Consider the following 20,599-nt stretch of genomic DNA (forward strand, 5'->3'; position numbering starts at 1 on the left):
GGAGGCTACAGATTTTTGGCTGTTGAGTAGAGCAACTACTCGTGGATAAAATCTGTTGTTATGTCTGGCTGTGGCAGCTTTAACTGTCCAGAGTCGCCTTCCAGAGGGAAGTGATTCAAAGAGTTTGTGGCCAGGGTGAGAGGGTTGAGAGGGGTCAGAGATGATCTTGCCCGCTCGCTTCCTGGCCCTTGCAGTGTACAGTTCATCAATGGAGGGAAGGTTGCAGCCAATAATCTTCTCTGCTGATCGGACGATTCGCTGCAGCCTCCAGGTGTCGTGCTTGGTGGCTGAGCCAAACCAGACCATGATGGAGAAGGTGAGAACAGACTCTACGATGGCCGTGTAGAATTGGACCATCATTGCCTGTGGCAGATTGTGCTTCCTCAGCTGCCGTAGAAAGTACATCCTCTGTTGTGCCTTTTTGACTGTGGAGTCGATGGTGGTCCCCCACTTAAGGCCCTTGGACATGATAGTTCCCAGGAACTTAAAAGACTCCACAGATGTGACTGTGGTGTTGTTGATGGTGAGTGGGGTGAGGGGAGGGGGAGCTCTCCTAAAGTCTACAATCAATTCCACTGTCTTAAGAGCATTGAGCTCCAGGTTGTTGCGATGGGACCAGGACACCAGCTGTGACAATTCCTGTCTGTAGGCCGATTCCTCCCCATCCTGGATCAGTCCAATCAGGGTTGTGTCATCCGCAGACTTGAGAAGCTTGACAGAAGTGTCTGTGGAGGTGCAGTTGTTGGTGTAGAGAGAGTAGAGGAGAGGAGAGAGTATGCAGCCTTGCGGTGCTCCTATGCTGAGCGTATGTTCAGGCACTCGGAAAGTTTGGAGTGTAGTAGCTCTGGCACAATGGTGTTGAATGCAGAGCTAAAATCAACAAACAGGATCCTCGCATAGGTCCCCTGGCAGTCTAGGTGCTGTAGGATAAAGTGCAGGCCCAGGTTGACTGCATCATCCACAGATCTATTGGCCCGATATGCAAACTGCATAGGATCCAGCAGGGGGATTTTTTTCAGCTTGGCCATCACAAGCCTTTCGAGTGTCTTCATGACTACAGAGGTCAGTGCGACAGGCCTGTAGTCACAGATCAATAATTTCCAATAATAAGTGTCTTAGCAGGCCCTTTAGCCTAACTTGCCTTCATCGGCCAACGTCCCATCTACACTTGCCTGCATTTGGCCCATATCCCTCTGATAGGAATCTGAAGGCTAACATTTTCGCTCAATGGGTAGTGTGCAATATGAAGCGAGCGGCCAGGGGAGGTAGTTGACGCAAGGACTATGACAACGTTTAATAAACAATTAGACAGGTACATGGATAGGACAGGTTTAGAGGGATATGGGCTAAATGCAGGCAAGTGTAGATGGGAAACGCTGGTCGATGAAGGCAAGTTACGCTAAAGGGCCTGCTAAGACTCTATGATTGGTAATTATTGATCTGTGACACTATTTAGAAGAGTTGCTGAATAGTTATACAATTGAAGGGGGCATTCAGCCCATTAAGTACTCTTAAGAGCCCACTGGCTCTATGTAGGAACAATTCAGCTACTCACCTACACTCACTTTGTAACTCCAGAAATGCTTCCCTTTCAATTATTCAGTTCTCCTCTGGATACTACAATTGAATCTGCCACCATTATAACATTTGAGATGCTTTAGTGTATTTTGTTTTAATCAGCTTCATGCAACACCACTTTGTTCTTGACCTTTGCCAATGAGAAGATTTCTCTTCATTGTCCATCTTTGCTTGAATGTTGATAGATGCTTGTGGTCTTTGCCTATCTTTATTGGAGCTTCATGCTTGATACCCACCATTCAGGCTTCCATTCCAGCACAATCATGAAGCAAAACTTACCAAAGTTACACACGATAGTTTAGGTGACTGGGACAAAGGGAATTATTTGGCCTCTCGTTGTTCAAGGCCTCCATGGAACGTTCGACATGGCTCACCACCACATCTGCTCTGCTATTTTATTCAGCCGGAATCAGAAAATCATCTACAATAAGTCATTTTCCCAATATTGTGTCTTTGATATTCCCAAAGGATGTACCTTTGAAACAATTCGAATTATAATCAGCTTAGAAGTCCCATGGTAACATCATCAAAAACCTGAGTGTCATTACTAACATCAACACTGAAGAAATCCAGCCCCACTCACCAACACCTCTCTCAGCCTCTCCATAGTCTCTACATTATCATAGAATAGGATGAGTTGAAATCTCCCTCCAGTTAACATTGGGAACATCACATATTTCATTCCCTTATTTTGGCTACAGACCTCTCCCTGCGGCTTCTTGAATTTAAAAAAAAAAAGAGCTGGAGTAACTCAACGTGCAGGCAGCATCTCTGGAAGATATGGATAGGCGATGTTTTGGCATCAGAATCTTTCTTCAGACTAGTAGTGAGGGGGTGGGTGGGGGGGAAAGAAAGCTAGATGAGGTGTTGGGGAGAGGGGAGGACGAGGCCTGGCAAGTGATGGGTGGATACAGACGAGGGTGGCTGTTTTATTGGCAGGTGGGTGGTATGAAAGATAAATTGTAACGCTTCAAGAATTGCAAGGGATAGGGATAGGTAGAGTGTTTAAGAATAGTTTAAAGTCCTCTTCATGTGTTATAACAAATCTGTGCTTTAAAGAAGGTTGACACTGAGCATGCGTAGCTGGCACTCACTGCAGTCTACTTTAGTCAGATTCTGTTCTCTGTAACAGACAATAGACAATAAGTGCAGGAGTAGGCCATATGGCCCTCCGAGCCAGCACCACCATTCACTGTGATCATGGCTGATCATCCACAATCAGTACTCCTCCGTTCCTGCATTCTCCGCATATCCCTTGACTCCGCTATCTTAAGAGCTAGATGCAGGAAGATTGTTCCCGAGGTTGGGGAAGTCCAGAACAAGGGGTCACAGTTTAAGGATAAGGGGGAAATCTTTTAGGACCGAGACGAGGAAAACATTTTTCACACAGAGAGTGGTGAATCTCTGAAATTCTCTGTCACAGAAGGTAGTTGAGGCCAGTACTTTGGCTATATTTAAGAGGAAGTTAAATGTGGCCCTTGGGGCTAAAGGGATCATGGGGTATGGAGAGAAGGCAGGTACAGGATACTGAGTTGGACGATCAGCCATGATCATATTGAATGGTGGTGCAGGCTCGTAGGGCCGAATGGCCTACTCCTGCACCTATTTTCTAAGTTTCTATGTTTCTAAGAGCTCTATCTAACTATTTAAGAGCTCTATCTAACTTTTAATCAAAGGACAAATGGCAATCGCAAAACAATAAAATAAGGTTGAAAGTGTAACAGGCCATTTGCTAATCTGTAATGGTGTGGAATTGGGCTGTGTTGACGCTGCTGTGTATTTCAGAGGTGCACGCTGTATATTTGTTATAAGACCATTTGGAAGAAGGAAAAGTGCTAAAGTGCCCTGCGATAAACAAAGGGAAACTCTGTAAATGAAGAGCAGATGAATCTTTGTTCGTTGAGCAATCTCCTAGATTTCTCCCAGTGATCACTGTATTTGGCGCTCTTGAATAAAGTCTTGATTGTCTAATCCGATCTCTGTGTTGTGTTTTAAAGTTTCCTTTAACAGTGGACACATGTGAGAGATGAAAATAAGACCAAAGGCTGTGAGATAAGGGGGGATGAGGAGCAAATTGTGAAGCCAGAGGAAAGGATATAGGTGGAAGAGAATGGGAGGGGGGCGGGAAGGGAGGGCGGAATAGTGGGAGAAAGGAATATGCTTCTGGGTGGAGCACAGGGAAGGGAAGAGGAAAGTGGGGGTGGTTTATTACCTATAGTTGGAGCATTCAATGTTCGCAACATTGGGTTGTATGCTACCCAGGTGGAATATGAGGTGCTGTTCCTCCAGTGTGTGGCCTTACTCTGGCAATGGAGGAGTACCAGGACAGAAAGGTCAGTATGGCAATGGGAGGGAGAGTTACAATGGTTAAACCAATTCCGAACCATTTCATGGCCTTTTGTCACCTATCCATTCCCACAAGTCCTCTAGATGTTGCATTGACTTAACTGAGTTACTCCAGCACTTTGGGTCTTTTTTTGTTAAACTAGCATCTGCAGTTCTTTGTGCCTTCTTGAAATCTCGTTAATGTCTTAAGGACATTTTTGCACCATGTATTGTGGGAATTGAATAAGGGGACAGGATAAGACCTCTCTATTTTCAGGCTACAGCTCGGATCACTTCCCGAATGCAAATCTTTTGAACCTTCTATTCTTTCTCCGGATCAAAATAATCAGGGCAATAAAATTGCCTTGTTCTGCAAAGTTTTGTTGACCTGGATAAGGCGAATAATCCAGGTCCTTGTTCTTTTTTATTGTGATATTTAGGCCATGTGCGGCAGACTGGTAATTGGACTCCATCCAGTTGATGAGTGGAGTCCTATTCACCCATTGAGAGTAAATCAAAGGACCCTGTGCTTAGTGTCTTTCTAGCTTTCAGACCCCAAGTTCAGGTAGCTTTGATCATAATAGCAATTATTAAAAGTGATGGCAATGAGCCTGCAATTTGCGAGCACCTTCCACAGCCTTATGCTCCATGGTACTGTTTGAAGTCCACTCTGTGAGCAGTCAGCTTGTGTGCAGCTAAATGGCACAGACTCAGCAACAAGATGTGCAAGCTTATAATCACTCCTCGTGAGGCTGGCTGAAAGATAAATGGGGCGGTGTAGAAGCAGGGAAATATATTTACGGGGAAGACAGCTACCTTAACCCACCTGACGACCACTCAAAGAACAGCAAAGGCAGAGGTCCCAGCACTGACTACACTCCCCATAGAGCTAAGCATAGAGAGAGGAAAAAAACAAGGGGATGCACTGCGGAAAAATTATCAACTCTGATCCTCAGGGTGGCTCTGAAAAGCTGACGGTATTATTTCCGGTATATGTTTAGCTTATGGTTTCCCTTACATCGCATCCACGAATGGCATCCATCGCCAGCAGGTCATTCCCATGACGGAGCTGAAACTTCACCATCTCCTCAGCTGCTTGGAGATCGTTGAACTCCTGCTCCTGTGTTTTGCTGCAGTGTTTGATCATGTCTTTCAGCAGCAGTGCGTACTTGCTCATCCGCTGGACGGGCTTCAGTAGGTAGGAGGCCAGGTCCATCTTGTCGCCAAGTGCCAGCTGCTTATTCTGCAGAAATATATCGCACAGAAAAAAGCTCAGCAAATATATGAACAGTCAACAAAAACAAGAAGACGGGTGTCATAAACAAGTCAACATACTATTAACATACTGTTAGAAACAACAATAAAGGCATCAGGGGTTATGGGGAGAAGGCAGGAGAATGGGGTTAGGAGGGAGCGATGGATCAGCCATGATTGAATCGTAGAGTAGACTACTTCTTCTTCTTCTTCTTGCCTATGGCATGCACAGCCTAAAGTTGTCGGACAACTTGTTCTATTTGATCTTATTTGATTGAGCATGCTGGGTTGATTGCATTTGCCGAAACAGGGCGGACCACATGAAGGTTGCAATCTCCCACCCCAGAGTAGACATGATGAACCGAATGACCCAATTCCGCTCCTATCACTTATGACCTTATGACCTTAAGAAAGGCCGCAGGCTTTTCAGCCTACTGCAGTCTCCACCATTGTGATGCTGCAACTTTATAGGAGTTTAGTTATGTCGCATTTGGAGTATTGTGTGCAGGTTTAGTCACCCTATTAGCAGAAGGGTGTAATGAGCAGATACTGGTTTATACCAAATAAATACACAAAATGCTAGAGTAACTCATCGGGCCAGGCAGCATCCCTGGAGAACATGGATCGGCGATATTTCAGGTCAGAACCCTTCATCAGACTGAAAAAGTCTGAAGAAGGATTCCAACATGAAACGTTGCCTATCCATGTTCTCCGGGGACGATGCACGACCCACCGAGTTACTCCAGCACTTTGTCTTTCTTTAGAGAAGGGATGTGGGGGCTTTGGAAAGGATGCAGAGCAGATTTACCCAAATGATGCCTAAATTAAGGTGCATTAGCCACAGGGGGAGGTTGTACAGCCTTGGATCATTTTCTCTGGCATGACAGAGGTTGTGGAGGGACCTCATAGAAGTATATAAAATCACGAGAGGAGTGGATAGGGTAGAAAGACAGAATCTTTATCCCAGGATGGGAAATTTAAGTATTAGAATTAAGGTGAGAGGGGCAAAGTTTAAAGGAGAGGTATGGGGCAAGTTTATTTTTACACAGAGGGTGATGAATGCCTGGAATGTGCTGCCAGGGATGATAGTTGAAGCAACTATGTTAATGACATTTAAAAGTCTTTTGGATGGGCATATGGACATGCCGAGAATGGTTGATATGGATGATCTGCAGGTAGATAAGTGATAGACTTGGCATCATGTTCAATACTTAGTGTAGTGTTCTATGTTCTAGGCATTTAATAAAATCATGTCTGATCACCCCAAATCATCTATCTATATTATGTTCTAAAGATGGATAGAAACATAGAAACATAGAAAATAGGTGCAGGAGTAGGTCATTCGGCCCTTCGAGCCTGCACCGCCATTCAATATGATCATGGCTGATCATCCAACTCAGTATCCCATCCCAGCCTTCTCTCCATACTCCCTGATCCCTTTAGCCACAAGGGTCACATCTAACTCCCTCTTAAATATAGCCAATGAACTGGCCTCAACTACCTTCTGTGGCAGAGAATTCCACATATTCACCACTCTCTGTGTAAAAGATGATTTTCTCATCTCAGTCCTAAAAGATTTCCCCCTTATCCTTAAACTGTCACCCCTTGTTCTGGACTTCCCCAACATCGGGAACAATCTTCCTGCATCTAGCCTGTCCAACCCCTTAAGAATTTTGTAAGTCTTTATAAGATCCCCCCTCAATCTCCAAAATTCTAGCGAGTACACGCCGAGTCTATCCAGTCTTTCTTCATATGAAGGTCCTGACATCCCAGGAATCAGTCTGGTGAACCTTCTCTGTACTCCCTCTATGGCAATAATGTCCTTCCTCAGATTTGGAGACCAAAACTCTACGCAATACTCCAGGTGTGGTCTCGCCATGACCCTGTACAACTGCAGTCCCTTGGCATCAACATTGAATTCTCCCAATTTGGCTAGCCCGTGCTGTCCCCTCCCCCCTCCCCTTCCTTCACCCTCTAGCTGTCTCCTCCCATCCGCCCGCCCTCGGGCTCCTCCTCCTCCTCCCTTTGTCCTTCTTTCTTTCCCCACCCCCTATCAGTCTGAAGAAGGGTTTCGGCCCGAAACGTCGCCTATTTCCTTCGCTCCATAGATGCTGCTGCACCCGCTGAGTTCCTCCAGCAATTTTGTGTACCTGCAGTAGAACCTCCCTGCTCCTATACTCAAATCCTTTTGCTATGAATGCTAACATTCCATTTGCTTTCTTCACTGCCTGCTGCACCTGCATGCCTACTTTCAATGACTGGTGTACCATGATGCCCAGGTCTCGTTGCATCTCCCCTTTACCTAATCGGCCACCATTTAGATAATAGTCTGCTTTCCTGTTTTTGCCACCAAAGTGGATAACCTCACATTTATCCACATTATACTGCATCTGCCATACATTTGCCCACTCACCAAGCCTATCCAAGTCACCTTGCAGCCTCCTAGCATCCTCCTCACAGCTAACACTGCCCCCCAGCTTAGTGTCATCCGCAAACTTGGAGATGTTGCATTCAATTCCCTCATCCAAATCATTAATATATATTGTGAAAAGGTCCCGTTTACTCCTACTCTTTGCTTCCTGTTTGCCAGCCAGTTCTCTATCCACATCAATACTAAACCCCCAATTCCGTGTACTTTAAGTTTGTATACTAATCTCTTATGTGGGACCTTGTCGAAAGCCTTCTGAAAGTCCAGATATAACACATCTATATTCAGTTATAAACTAAACTGAAGTGAAACTGAACTGATATTCACTATATGCATTGAGTCCCCTCATTTCCAAAAACCTCTTCATGGTCAATTAGACCATGATCAACAAGCGAGCATCTACAGTTCTCTGAAATAAAAGAGTAAAGGATTCCAAAAACTCTCAATCCTGGAATTTCAATCACCGAGCTTATCATTTATGCTTGCTGCATGATTGGTTTTCAAGTAAAATTCTATCACATTAATTGCTGAATTATTAACAAAGCTTCCAGTATTCTTGCTGGATCCACAGGACATATGCCATACTCATGCATGGAAAGACCAAGGTTTGGTCAAAAAGACTTTTGGCACATTGGCCTTCATCAGTCAGAATATTGAGAATAGAAGTTGGGAGGTCGTTTTGCAATTGTATAAGACGTTGGTGAGACCAGTATTGTGTGCAGTTCTGGGCACCATGTTATAGGAAAGATATTGTCAAGCTTGAAAGGGTTCAGTGGAGATTTACAAGGTTGTTGACAGGACTAGAGGGTCTGAGCTATAGGGAGGGATTGAGTAGGTTGGGTCTCTATTCCTTGGAGCACAGGAGGATGAGGGGTGATCTTATAGAGGTGTATAAAATCATGAGAGGTATAAATTGGGTAGATGCACAGAATCTCTTGCCCAGAGTAGGGGATTTGAGGACCAGATGACATAGGTTCAAGGTGAAGGGAAAAGATTTAACAGGATTCTGAGGGGTAACTTTTTCACACAAAGGTTGGTGGGTGTATGGAACAAGCTGCCAGAGGAGGTAGTTGAGGCTGGGACTATCCCAACGTTTAAGCGACAGTTAGAAGGGTGTATGGGTAGGACACGTTTGGAGGGATATGGACCAAACGCAGGCAGATGGGACTAGTGTGACTGGGACATGTGTGGGCAAGTTGGGCCGTGGGCCCTGTTTCCACACTGTATCACTCTATGACTCGATAACAGTTGACCATATGTGCCTGGTCACCACTTCCAGGGTGTTGCAGTGCATTGTCATTGGTTTAAGGGCACTGCGGGCCAATCCAGGACCAACCACATTAAAGCTACATCCAAGAAAGCACACCACCATCTCTACTTCCTCAGAAGACCAAGGAAGTTCAGCATGTCACCGACGACTAACCAACTTCCACAGAAGCATTGTAGAAAGCATCCTTTGGTGACGTATCATGGCTTGGTTTTGCAACATCTCTGCCCAAGATGGTAAGAAATTACAGATGGTTGTGGATTTTGCCCAGTCAATTTTACTGAACAGACTCCATCTACATTTCATGCTGCTTTGCGAAAACAGTCAGCATATTCAAGGATCATTTATACCCCAGTCGCTCCTTTCCTTATTGGGCAGAAGATACAAACGCTTAAAGGCATGTACCATCAGACTCAAGAACAGCATAACCCCTGCTGTAATTAGACTCCTGAACAGGCCTCTCATAAATTTCGGGTGTAGTCCAAATCTCCAAACCTCTCTCATTGTGACGAAGGATCTTGACCCGAAACTTTGCCTATTTCCTTCGCTCCATAGATGCTGCCTCACCCGCTGAGTTTCTCCAGCATTTTTGTCTCCCTTCATTGTGACCCATGCACTTTTAAAAATCTGCATTTTCTCTGTAAATGTAACTGTAACTGTAACCCTCGAACAGTATATTCCGCTCTCTGGTATTTTTCTCTCTCCAACATCTGCTGTACATGTGTACGGTTTGGTTGTACTAATGTAAAGTGTGATTTGCATGAGTAACCCAGATCTTATGGAACAACATGTCCAAGTTGTGAGAATGTTTCTCTGGGAAGAAATGCTAAAAATTGGACACATGGTCTCAGGGAAGGATTTTTTTTTTTCATAAAGGTTATGAATCTTTGAAATGATCTCTTCAGAGGGACAAAGTAATTAAGTGTATTTGAGACTGATACTGCTGGGTTTTAGGACATCTCAATCATTACAGTAGTGGATAGTGCAGCAGGCTCATGGATAAATTGTACCTGTTCTTATTTCTTATATTCTTTCATCTTCCCTCACCACTTCAAAAAATAATTTGATTTTCAGCAGAGTCTCGGATTTCACTTCGGAAACTGATGCTAGATCAATTACTAATTTGAAAATTGAAGGGTTTTTACTGTACAAACAGAAATAAGAGGGGAAGGTAGGCAAGTGGAGTTAGGACTCAGAGCCCTTTGATCTTAATACATTGTATAACAGGCCATCGGGAACAAATGACCCCTCTCACCCTCTGTTCCTACTATTTGTTTCTGCTAACTTCTTAGTGTTTCTCATATAAGAGTTTATTTGAAAAATTTAAAACCTTCACAACCCCAGAACATCCCTATGGAAACTTGCACATGAGTACTCTGCCTGAGAAAGGAGAGGCAACTTAAAGCACATACAGTAGAACATAGAACAGTACAGCACAGAAACAGACCCTTCGGCCCCACAATGTCCATGCCTAACAAGATACCAAGGTCAACTCATAGAGTCCTAGAATCAGTGTATGGAAACAAGCCCATCAGTCCAACTTGTCCATGTCAACAAAGATGTCCCATCTAAGGTAATCCCATCTAAATTAGCCCCATTTGCCAGCATTTGGCCCATCCCCCATTTATCCTTTCCTCTCCATATAACTGTCCAAATATATTTCGAATGTTGTTCCAGTACCAATCTAATCTCGTCCACCTGCACCTGATTTATAACCTTCCATTCCCTGCAGATCTATGATTCTTAAACGTAACTGTTATATCTGCCTCCACCACTACCCCTCGCAGGTAGTGTATCCCAGGTACACACCATTCTCAGTAAAAAAATCTTACCCCGCACATCTCCTTTAAACTCGCTCACCTATGCCATCTAGTCTTTGACATTTCCACCCTGAAAAAATGGTTCTGACTATCTACCTATCTATGCCTCACACTTTGTCTTGAGGGGGCGCTGCTCTGGCAGCAGCCATGTCATGCAGCTCGTCAGTTTTTCAACTTTTTTTTATTTTTTTAGTATGTTTTAAAGTCTGTATTTAATGTTTCTTTGTGTGTTTTGTGTGGGGGGTGGTGTGGGGGGGGTAAGGGGGAAACCGCTTCGGTCGCCTCCTCCACGGAGAGGCGAGTTTTTCCAGGTCGCCTCCCCCGTGGCCTAACATCAAGGATCGGCACGGCCTTTCCCGGAGACGTGCCCGGGGCTTCAGCGGCGGGCGCAGCGTGGACTCTCGGCGTGGAGCAGGTGAGCCCTCGCTGGGGCTCGCTGGAGGGGAGCGCTCCGTTTCGCTGGCCCGGGGCAGCCGGCAGCCTGAAGTCGCAGCCTGAAGCCGCGGTCTGCAGAGCTCCAGCTGGTGCGGCGTCTACAGCCCGGGATCTCACGTTGGGGACCCGGGGGAAGAAGAAGCCATCACTGCCGGCCCGCGGCCGACTTCTACCGCGGGTCCGGCATGGACTTACCATCACCCCTGGAGGGGAGCTTCGACCGCCGGCCCTGCAGTCTACGGTGCTTCTGGCTGCCGCGGGGACTTTAAATCTTGACCGCCGGCCTGCGGCCTACAACAACTTAAAGCCGCGGTCTCCGGTGAGGAAGAGCCGATCCTGGACTGACTCTGGACTCTGGTCCTGACCAAGGGGGGGGAAATGGAGGAGGACTGGCCAAATTTTTGTGCCTTCCACCACAGTAATGAATGCTATGGTGGATGTTTGTGTTACAGTTTTATTGTGTGTTCTTTATTATTGTATCGCTGCAGACAACCCAAATTTCCACCAGCCTGGCTGTGTGGCAATAAATTATATCTATCTATCTATCTATCTATCTATCTTTCTATTTATTTATTGTGCCTAGCAATACTCAAGCAAGCAGCCATGGTGCTGGGAAGTATACATTGTATGGTCTACTTTGGTCTACTTTGCAAAATATAGTCATGGCTTCATTTGCTAACCATCTGAGAGGGCAGTTGGGATTTGTATTGGATTGACAACACAGCGGCTCCAAAGATTCAGCATTCACCCGGTAATGCATTAGAATATCAATCTGGAATATGCGTCCAACTCCTTGAAGTACATCGCTGAGAACAAAGAGTGACATGACGGGGGAGGGGGGGGGGGGGGGGGGGGGGGGGGTGGTGGCGGCGAGTAGCAAGAGGGGCCATCAGAATTATATTGTGTACTTTTTTAATTTTTTTTAATTTTTTAATGTTTTAAGAAAGAAAGAGAAAAAAAACCCCACAAATGTCAAGATAAAAAAAAGAATGGAATGATTTACTAATAATACATCATTGGAGATAGGTTCATAGATTATAAAGTATCACTTTTCATCTAATCCTGAGTTCAAGCTTCAGTTAGGTTCCCGTGCTGAACCGATCTACCCCTTGAAATAGTCAATAAATGGAGACCATATTCTAACAAAAAGTTCTTGTTTGTCCATTAAGACAAGTCTGATTCTTTCCAGGTGTAGGGTTCTAATTAAGTACTTTTCTAAGTTCTAAGTACTTTTCTAACTTGGTCGACACCCAATACATGCCGGTTCTTTGCATACTTGTCTATTGTATGCAAAACAATTAATTTCACTGTACCAAGTACATAAGGTATTATGGGTTATAGTTCTTGGTTGGTTCTTGGTTTCTTGGTCCTCCAAAATATTCCAAATGGAATTTAAACTAGGAGTAGAATTAGGCCGTTTGACCCATCAAGTCTACTCTGCCATTCAATCATGGCTGATCTATCTCTCCCTCCTAACCCCATTCTCCTGCCTTCTCCCCATAACCCCTGACACCCGTACTAATCAAGAGTCTATCAATCTCTGCCTTAAAAATATCAATTGACTTGGCCTCCGCAGCCTTCAGTGGCAAAGAATTCCACAGATTCCACACCCTCTGCCTAAACATGTGACAATAAAGTATCAATCGACCAATAAAGTATCGATCAATCCTGCATCTACAATATTTTACCTCAGAGACAAGAGTGTTATAAAAGCTGACGTGTTTCATACAGCATCTGATGCCAATCCCACATTTTATTCCAAAGCGATCATACGTAAGGACATGTAAAAACACTTTTGTCGATTTAATTCTCCACAGATTGAAACAAAAATAATTTGTTATTTTCAAAATATGCGAACTACCTACTTTAAAGAAAGTGTTTCCGTGACTCGCGAGCAGACTGTCAGACCGTGGTTTGTTCATGCTGTATAGTGCATACATCCGAAATTGCTCTTCCTAGAGGAGTAAACAAGTAAAATGTTGTTAATGTTAATGTTAGTTAACATAAACAGTTATTGCTACATGGCTCCAAGCATATTGAACAAACCCATGGTCAAAGCACATTCACAGACATGCTACCTACTCATCAAACTCAGGAATTGAACCAAATCTTCTAAATAAAGATTCAAAACCATTATATGTCGTGATATGAAGAAGGACCCCGACCTGAAATGACATCCTCCATAGATGCTGCCTGACCTGCTGAGTTACTCTAGCATTGACACAAAAAGCTGGGCCAGGCAGCATCTCTGAAGAGATGTAATGGGTGGCGTTTCGAGTAGAGAGCCTTCTTCAGACCTGTCTCGACCCGAAACGTCACCCATTCCTTCTCTTCAGAGATGTTGCCTGTCCCGCTGAGTTACTCCATCTTTTTGCGTCTATCTTCGATTTAAACCAGCATCTGCAGTTCCTTCCTACAAGTGTTGCTCCAGCATTGTGTGGTCATCTTTATTATATGTTCCGTTTCAATGACCAACAACTCACAACATTTATTGTGCTAAATAGAGAAGAGAGTGCTTTGATTTCTGCTCATCAATATTCCCAATTTTATTTAACGACAGTTAATGATCATGCAGACATTTATTTTTACACCTACAAGATTATGGCTATTGATACTGCTTGAGGTGCTAAAGTCATATATACAAGGCTGAATTCATGTACACAAGGCCCATTAGTGTGATTTTAGTGATCCATAAAGCATAGAGAATCATAGAGTCATACAGCATAGAAATAGGCCCTTCGGCCCAATAGAATAGAATAGAATAGAATATGTTTATTGTCATTGCAGAAAACTGAGCAACGAAATTCCATTTGCTTCTCCTCCATTAAAAGAAATACAACACAACAACCAATACACAGCGCACTTCCATGGGAAGGAGTCCTCGCCCCCTAATTATGACCCCTTTTCCCGTCTCCAACGCACCCCCTCCTCGTGGAACCCCCCTCAGAAAGTCCCGGCTCTGGAACTCTTCATTCAGAACTGCCGCCGCGACGTCAACCGCCTCAACTTCTCCACTCCCCTGTCTCACTCCAATCTTTCCCCCTCTGAACGCACTGCCATCGAATCACTCCGCAAAAACCCAGATTGGGTCATCAAACCAGCCGACAAGGGAGGTGCCGTGGTAGTCTGGCGCGTCGATCTCTACAAAGCTGAGGCCACGCGCCAACTCTCGGACACCTCCTCCTACTTACCCTTGGACCATGACCCCACTGACGAGCACCAGGCCACCATTTCTAACACCATCACCGACTTCATCAATTCCCACGCCCTACCTGACCAAGCCTCCAAACTCATCGTTCCCCAGCCCCGCACGGCCCGTTTTTACCTTCTCCCCAAAATCCACAAACCCGGCTCTCCCGGCAGACCCATTGTCTCTGCGTGTTCGTGCCCCACCGAACTCATCTCCACATACCTTGACTCCATCCTATCCCCCTTGGTCAAATCCCTCCCCACCTATGTTCTAGACACCTCAGACACTCTCCGCCGCCTCCACGCATTCCACTCTCTGGGCCCTCACCCCCTCATCTTCACCATGGATGTCCGGTCACTCTACACCTCCATCCCCCACCAGGATGGCCTCAGAGCCCTCCGGTTCTTCCTCGACCAGAGGAGCAACCTATACCCAGCCACTGACACTCTCCTCCGCTTAGCGGAGTTGGTCCTCACCCTCAATAACTTTACATTTGACTCCTCCCATTTCCTCCAAACACAAGGCGTAGCTATGGGCACACGCATGGGCCCCAGCTACGCCTGCCTCTTTGTCGGGTACGTTGAACAATCCTTGTTCGATGCGTACCAGGGCCCCATCCCCGACCTCTACCTCCGCTACATTGACGACTGCTTTGGTGCCACCTCCTGCACCCACACACAACTGACTGACTTCATCCACTTCACCACCAACTTCCATCCGGCACTCCAATACACCTGGACGATTTCCGACACTTCCCTACCATTCCTTGACCTCACCATCTCCATCGCAGGGGACAGACTCCTGACCGACATACATTACAAACCCACTGACTCACATGGCTATCTGGACTACACGTCTTCCCACCCTGCCCCCTGTAAAGACTCCATCCCCTACTCCCAATTCCTCCGCCTACGCCGCATCTGTTCCCAGGATGAGACATTTCATACCAGGGCATCGGAAATGTCCTCGTTCTTCAGGGAACGGGGATTCCCCTCCGCCACCATAGATGAGGCTCACACCAGGGTCTCATCCATACCCCGTAACACTGCTCTCTCTCCCCATCCCCGCACACGCAACAAGGGTAGAGTCCCTCTGGTCCTCACCTTTCACCCCACCAGCCGGCAAATACAACACATAATCCACCGCCATTTCCGCCACCTCCAACGTGACCCCACCACTCGCCACATCTTCCCATCTCCCCCCATGTCTGCCTTCCGCAAAGACCGCTCCCTCCGCAACTCCCTCGTCAATTCTTCCCTTCCCTCCCGCACCACCCCCTCCCCGGGCACTTTCTGTTGCAACCGCAAGAAATGCAACACCTGTCCCTTCACCTCCCCCCTCGACTCCATTCAAGGTCCCAAGCAGTCGTTCCAGGTGCGACAAAGGTTCACCTGTATCTCCTCCAACCTCATCTACTGCATCCGCTGCTCTAGATGTCAGCTGATTTACATCGGTGAGACCAAGCGTAGGTTGGGCGACCGTTTCGCCGAACACCTCCGCTCAGTCCGCAATAACCTACCTGACCTCCCGGTGGCTCAGCACTTCAACTCCCCCTCCCATTCCCAATCCGACCTCTCTGTCCTGGGTCTCCTCCATTGCCAGAGTGAGCAACAGCGGAAATTGGAGGAACAGCACCTCATATTCCGTCTGGGGTCCTTGCGTCCTTATGGCATCAACATTGAATTCTCCCAATTTGGCTAGCCCGTGCTGTCTCCTCCCCTTCCTTCACCCTCTAGCTGTCTCCTCCCACCCTCCCATCTGCCCGCCCTCGGGCTCCTCCTCCTCCTCCCTTTTTCCTTCTTTCTTTCCCCACCCCCCATCAGTCTGAAGAAGGGTTTCGGCCCGAAACGTCGCCTATTTCCTTCGCTCCATAGATGCTGCTGCACCCGCTGAGTTTCCCCAGCAATTTTGTGTACCAACCAATACACATATGTACAGTTAATAGTAAAATAATAGATACATTTTTTAAAAAGTTTAAAAGAATTTAGCGGTATTCCTCGAAGTTACTTCTTGCTTCCCAGTGTTCACTATTGGAGTTAAGCTCTTTTACCGCACATGGGTAGAAACTATTTTTTAGTCTACCGGTGCGAGCCTGCAGAGACCTGAGTCGCCTCCCCGAGGGTAGCAGAGTAAAAAGGTGGTTGGCAGGGTGGGATGTGTCCTTCTTGATATTTATGGCCCTGCGCAAGCATCGGGCCTTGTATATGTCATCCAAGGAGGGCAGGTTAGCGTTTGTAATGCGCTGCGCAGTTTTTATAACTCCCTGCAGCGCCCTCCTCTCAGCCACAGTACAACTGGCAAACCACACCAGGATTCCGTAGGTGAGGATACCTTCCACGGCGCATCGATAGAAGGACAGCAGCAGCGGCTGTGAGACGTTAGCTCTCCGTAGAGACCTCAGGAAATACAGCCGCTGATGAGGCTTCTTCAAGAGAGTGACGGTGTTCATTTGCCATTTGAGGTCCTGAGAGATGTTTATTCCAGGAACCTAAAGTCGTTGACTCTCTCCACCATGTCTCCTTTGATGTATAAGGGAGCAGGTTCCTCTCTCCTCTTCCTCCTGAAGTCAACGACAAGTTCTTTTGTGGACAACTTGCCCATGCTGACCAAGACACCCCATCTACAGTAGTCATGTGACAAAAATAAACCTAAACCCAGAGGGCAGAGGTTTAATGGAAATGGGAAAAGATTTAATAGGAACTCGAGAGGTGATCTTTACATGCAGAGGGTGCTGGGTATGTGGAATGAGCAGCCAGAGGAAATAGTTGAGGCAGGTAGAATTACAATATTTAAAAGACATTTGGACATGGATAGGAAAGGTTCAGAGGCAGATGGGTCAAACACAGCTAAATCTCTGACAGTGGTGTAGGAGACGGTTGGAATCTCCCTGGAAACTTGAGAATTGCAAAGGCGGAAAATTAAAACTAAGCTGAAAGTCTTCATCTAAAGTGTCTGACGGAGAAAGATAAATATCCCAGCTGCAGCATCAGCAAGACAAGGCAGGAGAAAGTCCATTAGCTTTCACCCCTTCTAACCCTTGGGGATGGAAGTGCACGTGTGCTAGGATAGACAGAAAAAACAGGCAAGTTAGGCTTGACCTGTCTCACTCCTGTCCCAGCACAATTTGAATCAGACTATGTAGTATGCTCAGCTCCCGGGATGCAGAGATTGGAGCCCAAGGGAGCGCTGAGAGCTTGATCACCCCAAGCAGCGGGTGTGACAGGACTGTAAACTCACAGAGGACACTGCAATTCTGGCAAGCTTGAGGAAGTACGTGCCATGTTTACGTCCTGCTGCCCTTCCGCTATGGTTCTGCTGGCTGCAGGCTTATGCGAGCAATCTCCCAAAGGACCTGCCCTGTGTCTGCTGCTCACTCTGCCATTGGGAAGCCAGGAGGCAGAACGTAGGCAAGTAGCGTAGCAGAGATTGCTGATGAGTGGGACCATCTGCTTGTACTCACAGGATTTAAGTGAGATACGGGGTTAATGCAATTCCGTAACTCCTGTTTTCCAGGTAAAAAAAACAGGAACTAAATTGACAAAAGTCACAGAATACACGGGTGATTAATATATCACCTGGAGCGCAGGAGGAGGACGGGTGATCTTATAGCGGTGTATAAAATCATGAGAGGAATAGATCAGGTAGATGCACAGAATCTCTTGCCAAGTGTAGGTGAATTGAGGACCAGAGGACACAGGTTTAAGGTGAAGGGGAAAAGATGTAATAGGAATCTGAGGGGTAACTTTTTCACAAGTTGAGGTAGTTGAGGCTGGGACTATCCCAACGTTTAAGAACCAGTTATACAGGTTGTACATGGATAGGACAGGTTTGGAGGGATATGTTCCAAATGCAGGCAGGTGGGACTAGTGTAGCTGGGACATTGTTGGCCGGTGTGGGCAAGTTGGGCCGAAGGGCCTGTTTCCACACTGTATCACTCTAAGAATATATAATGAACACCAATTGCTGGAACTTGGTTCAGACTTCCATAGGTACTACCTTAGATAAATGTTAGGACTTTTATATTTTTAAATGGTAGTTATAGTCATGGAATCATTCAGCATGGAAACAGGCCCTTTGGCCCAACTCATCCATACCAACCAATATGCCCTATCCAAACTATTATCTGGCTGTGTTTGACCCATCTGCCGCTGAACCTTTCCTATCCATGTCCAAATGTATTTTAAATATTGTAATACTACCTGCCTCAACTATTTCCTCTGGCTGCTCATTCCACATACCCAGCACCCTCTGTATGTAAAGATCACCTCTCGAGTTCCTTTTAAATCTTTTCCCACTTCCATTAAACCTGCCCTCTGGGTTTAGGTTTATAGTTGTCACATGTACCGAGGTAGAGCGAAAAGCTTTATTTTGAATGCAACCTAATCTGATCTGATAATTCTATAATTCTAAATGTTTCCCCTTGTCTGGACCTCGAGTCCGTAATAAAGTTTTTTATTATTATATTATTATTATTATTATTATTATATTAATATTATTATTATTATTATTATTATATATAAATACGATCGTCAAACTTAAGGACAAATAGATAGACTTAAAAGGGAAGATATACTGAGCAGTATACGGTTCTCAGCATTGTAGCACATCATTTTCATAGACAAAGGCCATGTCCACAATGGGGTAGAGGTGTATCGGACACTATCCTTATGCAAGGACTGATCAGAAGCCTGATAACAGAGGGGAAGAAGCTGTTCCTGAGCTAACAGAAGGGAAAAAGCTGTTCTAGTTCCAGATTCCCTAACCCTGGGAAAATGGCTTGTGCCTTCTCCCTATCTATTCCCCTCATGATAATATACACCTCTATAAGATCATCGCTTAGCCTCCCTTATCCCTTAGCCTCCTGCATTCCAAGGAATAACATCATACCCTGCCCAATCTCTCCCTATATCTCAGACCCTCAATTACTAGTAACATCATCATAAATCTTCTCTACACCCCTTCGAGCTTAATGGCATCTTTCCTACAGCAGGCTGACGAAAGCTGAACATAATACTCCAAGCATAATACTCACTTAATTGACAAATGAATGCTAATGTGCCAAAACTCTTCTTCACCTCACCATCTACCTGCAACGCCACTTTCAAAGAACTATAAAGTTGTAAGCCTTGATCCCTCTGCTCCACAACTCTCTGCAGGGACCGACTGTTCGTTGTGAAGGTCCTGCCTGGTTTAACTTCCAAAAATGCAATATCTCTCATTTATCTACATATAGTCATTTATCACAACTGGGATGGTGGGACTGTCATATGAGGAAAGATTGAAAAAACTAGGCTTGTATTCACTGGAGTTTAGAAGGATGAGGGGGCTCTTATAGAAACATCTACAATTATAAAAGGACTGGACAAGCTAGATGCAGGAAAAATGTTCCCAATGTTGGGCGAGTCCAGGACCAGGGTCCACAGTCTTAGAATAAAGGGGAGGTCATTTAAGACTGAGGTGAGAAAAAACTTTTTAACCCAGATAGTTGTGAATTTATGGAATTCCCTGCCACAGAGGGCAGTGGAGGCCAAGTCACTGGTTGGATTTAAGAGAGAGTTAGATAGAGCTCTAGGGGCTAGTGGAGTCAAGGGATATGGGGAGAAGGCAGGCACGGGTTATTGATAGGGGACATAGAAACATAGAAACATAGAAAATAGGTGCAGGAGTAGGCCATTCGGCCCTTCGAGCCTGCACCGCCATCCAATATGATCATGGCTGATCATCCAACTCAGTATCCTGTACCTGCCTTCTCTCCATACCCCATGATCCCTTTAGCCACAAGGGCCACATCTAACTCCCTCTTAAATATAGCCAATGAACTGGTCTCAACTACCTTCTGTGGCAGAGAATTCCAGAGATTCACCACTCTCTGTGTGAAAAATGTTTTACTCATCTCGGTCCTAAAAGATTTCCCCCTTATACTTAAAATGTGACCCCTTGTTCTGGACTTCCCCAACATCGGGAACAAACTTCCTGCATCTAGCCTGTCCAACCCCTTAAGAATTTTGTAAATTCCTATAAGATCCCCCCTCAAACTTCTAAATTCTAGCGAGTACAAACCAAGTCTATCCAGTCTTTCTTCATATGAAAGTCCTGACATCCCAGGAATCAGTCTGGTGAACCTTCTCTGTACTCCCTCTATGGCAAGAATGTCCTTCCTCAGATTAGGAGACCAAAACTGTACGCAATACTCCAGGTGTGGTCTCACCAAGACCCTGTACAACTGCAGTAGAACCTCCCTGCTCCTATACTCAAATCCTTTTGCTATGAACGATCAGCCATGATCAAAATGAATAGCGGTG

General features: G+C 45.7%; 1 protein-coding gene across 4 annotated transcripts in view; it reads right to left on the reverse strand.

Moving 5' to 3' along the window:
* Positions 1-20,599, reverse strand: part of plekhg4b (pleckstrin homology and RhoGEF domain containing G4B) — a 250,110-nt gene that overhangs the window by 31,382 nt on the left and 198,129 nt on the right. For all 4 annotated transcript variants that reach the window (XM_033016504.1, XM_033016498.1, XM_033016509.1 and 1 more), the window contains 2 exons: positions 12,973-13,062; positions 4,922-5,146 (listed from right to left, as the gene is read on the reverse strand). In XM_033016504.1, coding sequence (XP_032872395.1) covers positions 4,922-5,146; positions 12,973-13,062 — 315 coding nt within the window. The remainder of the gene's footprint in view (positions 1-4,921; positions 5,147-12,972; positions 13,063-20,599) is intronic.

This window comes from Amblyraja radiata, chromosome 2 (genome assembly GCF_010909765.2).
Source record: "Amblyraja radiata isolate CabotCenter1 chromosome 2, sAmbRad1.1.pri, whole genome shotgun sequence".
Classification (NCBI taxonomy): Eukaryota; Metazoa; Chordata; class Chondrichthyes; order Rajiformes; family Rajidae; genus Amblyraja; species Amblyraja radiata.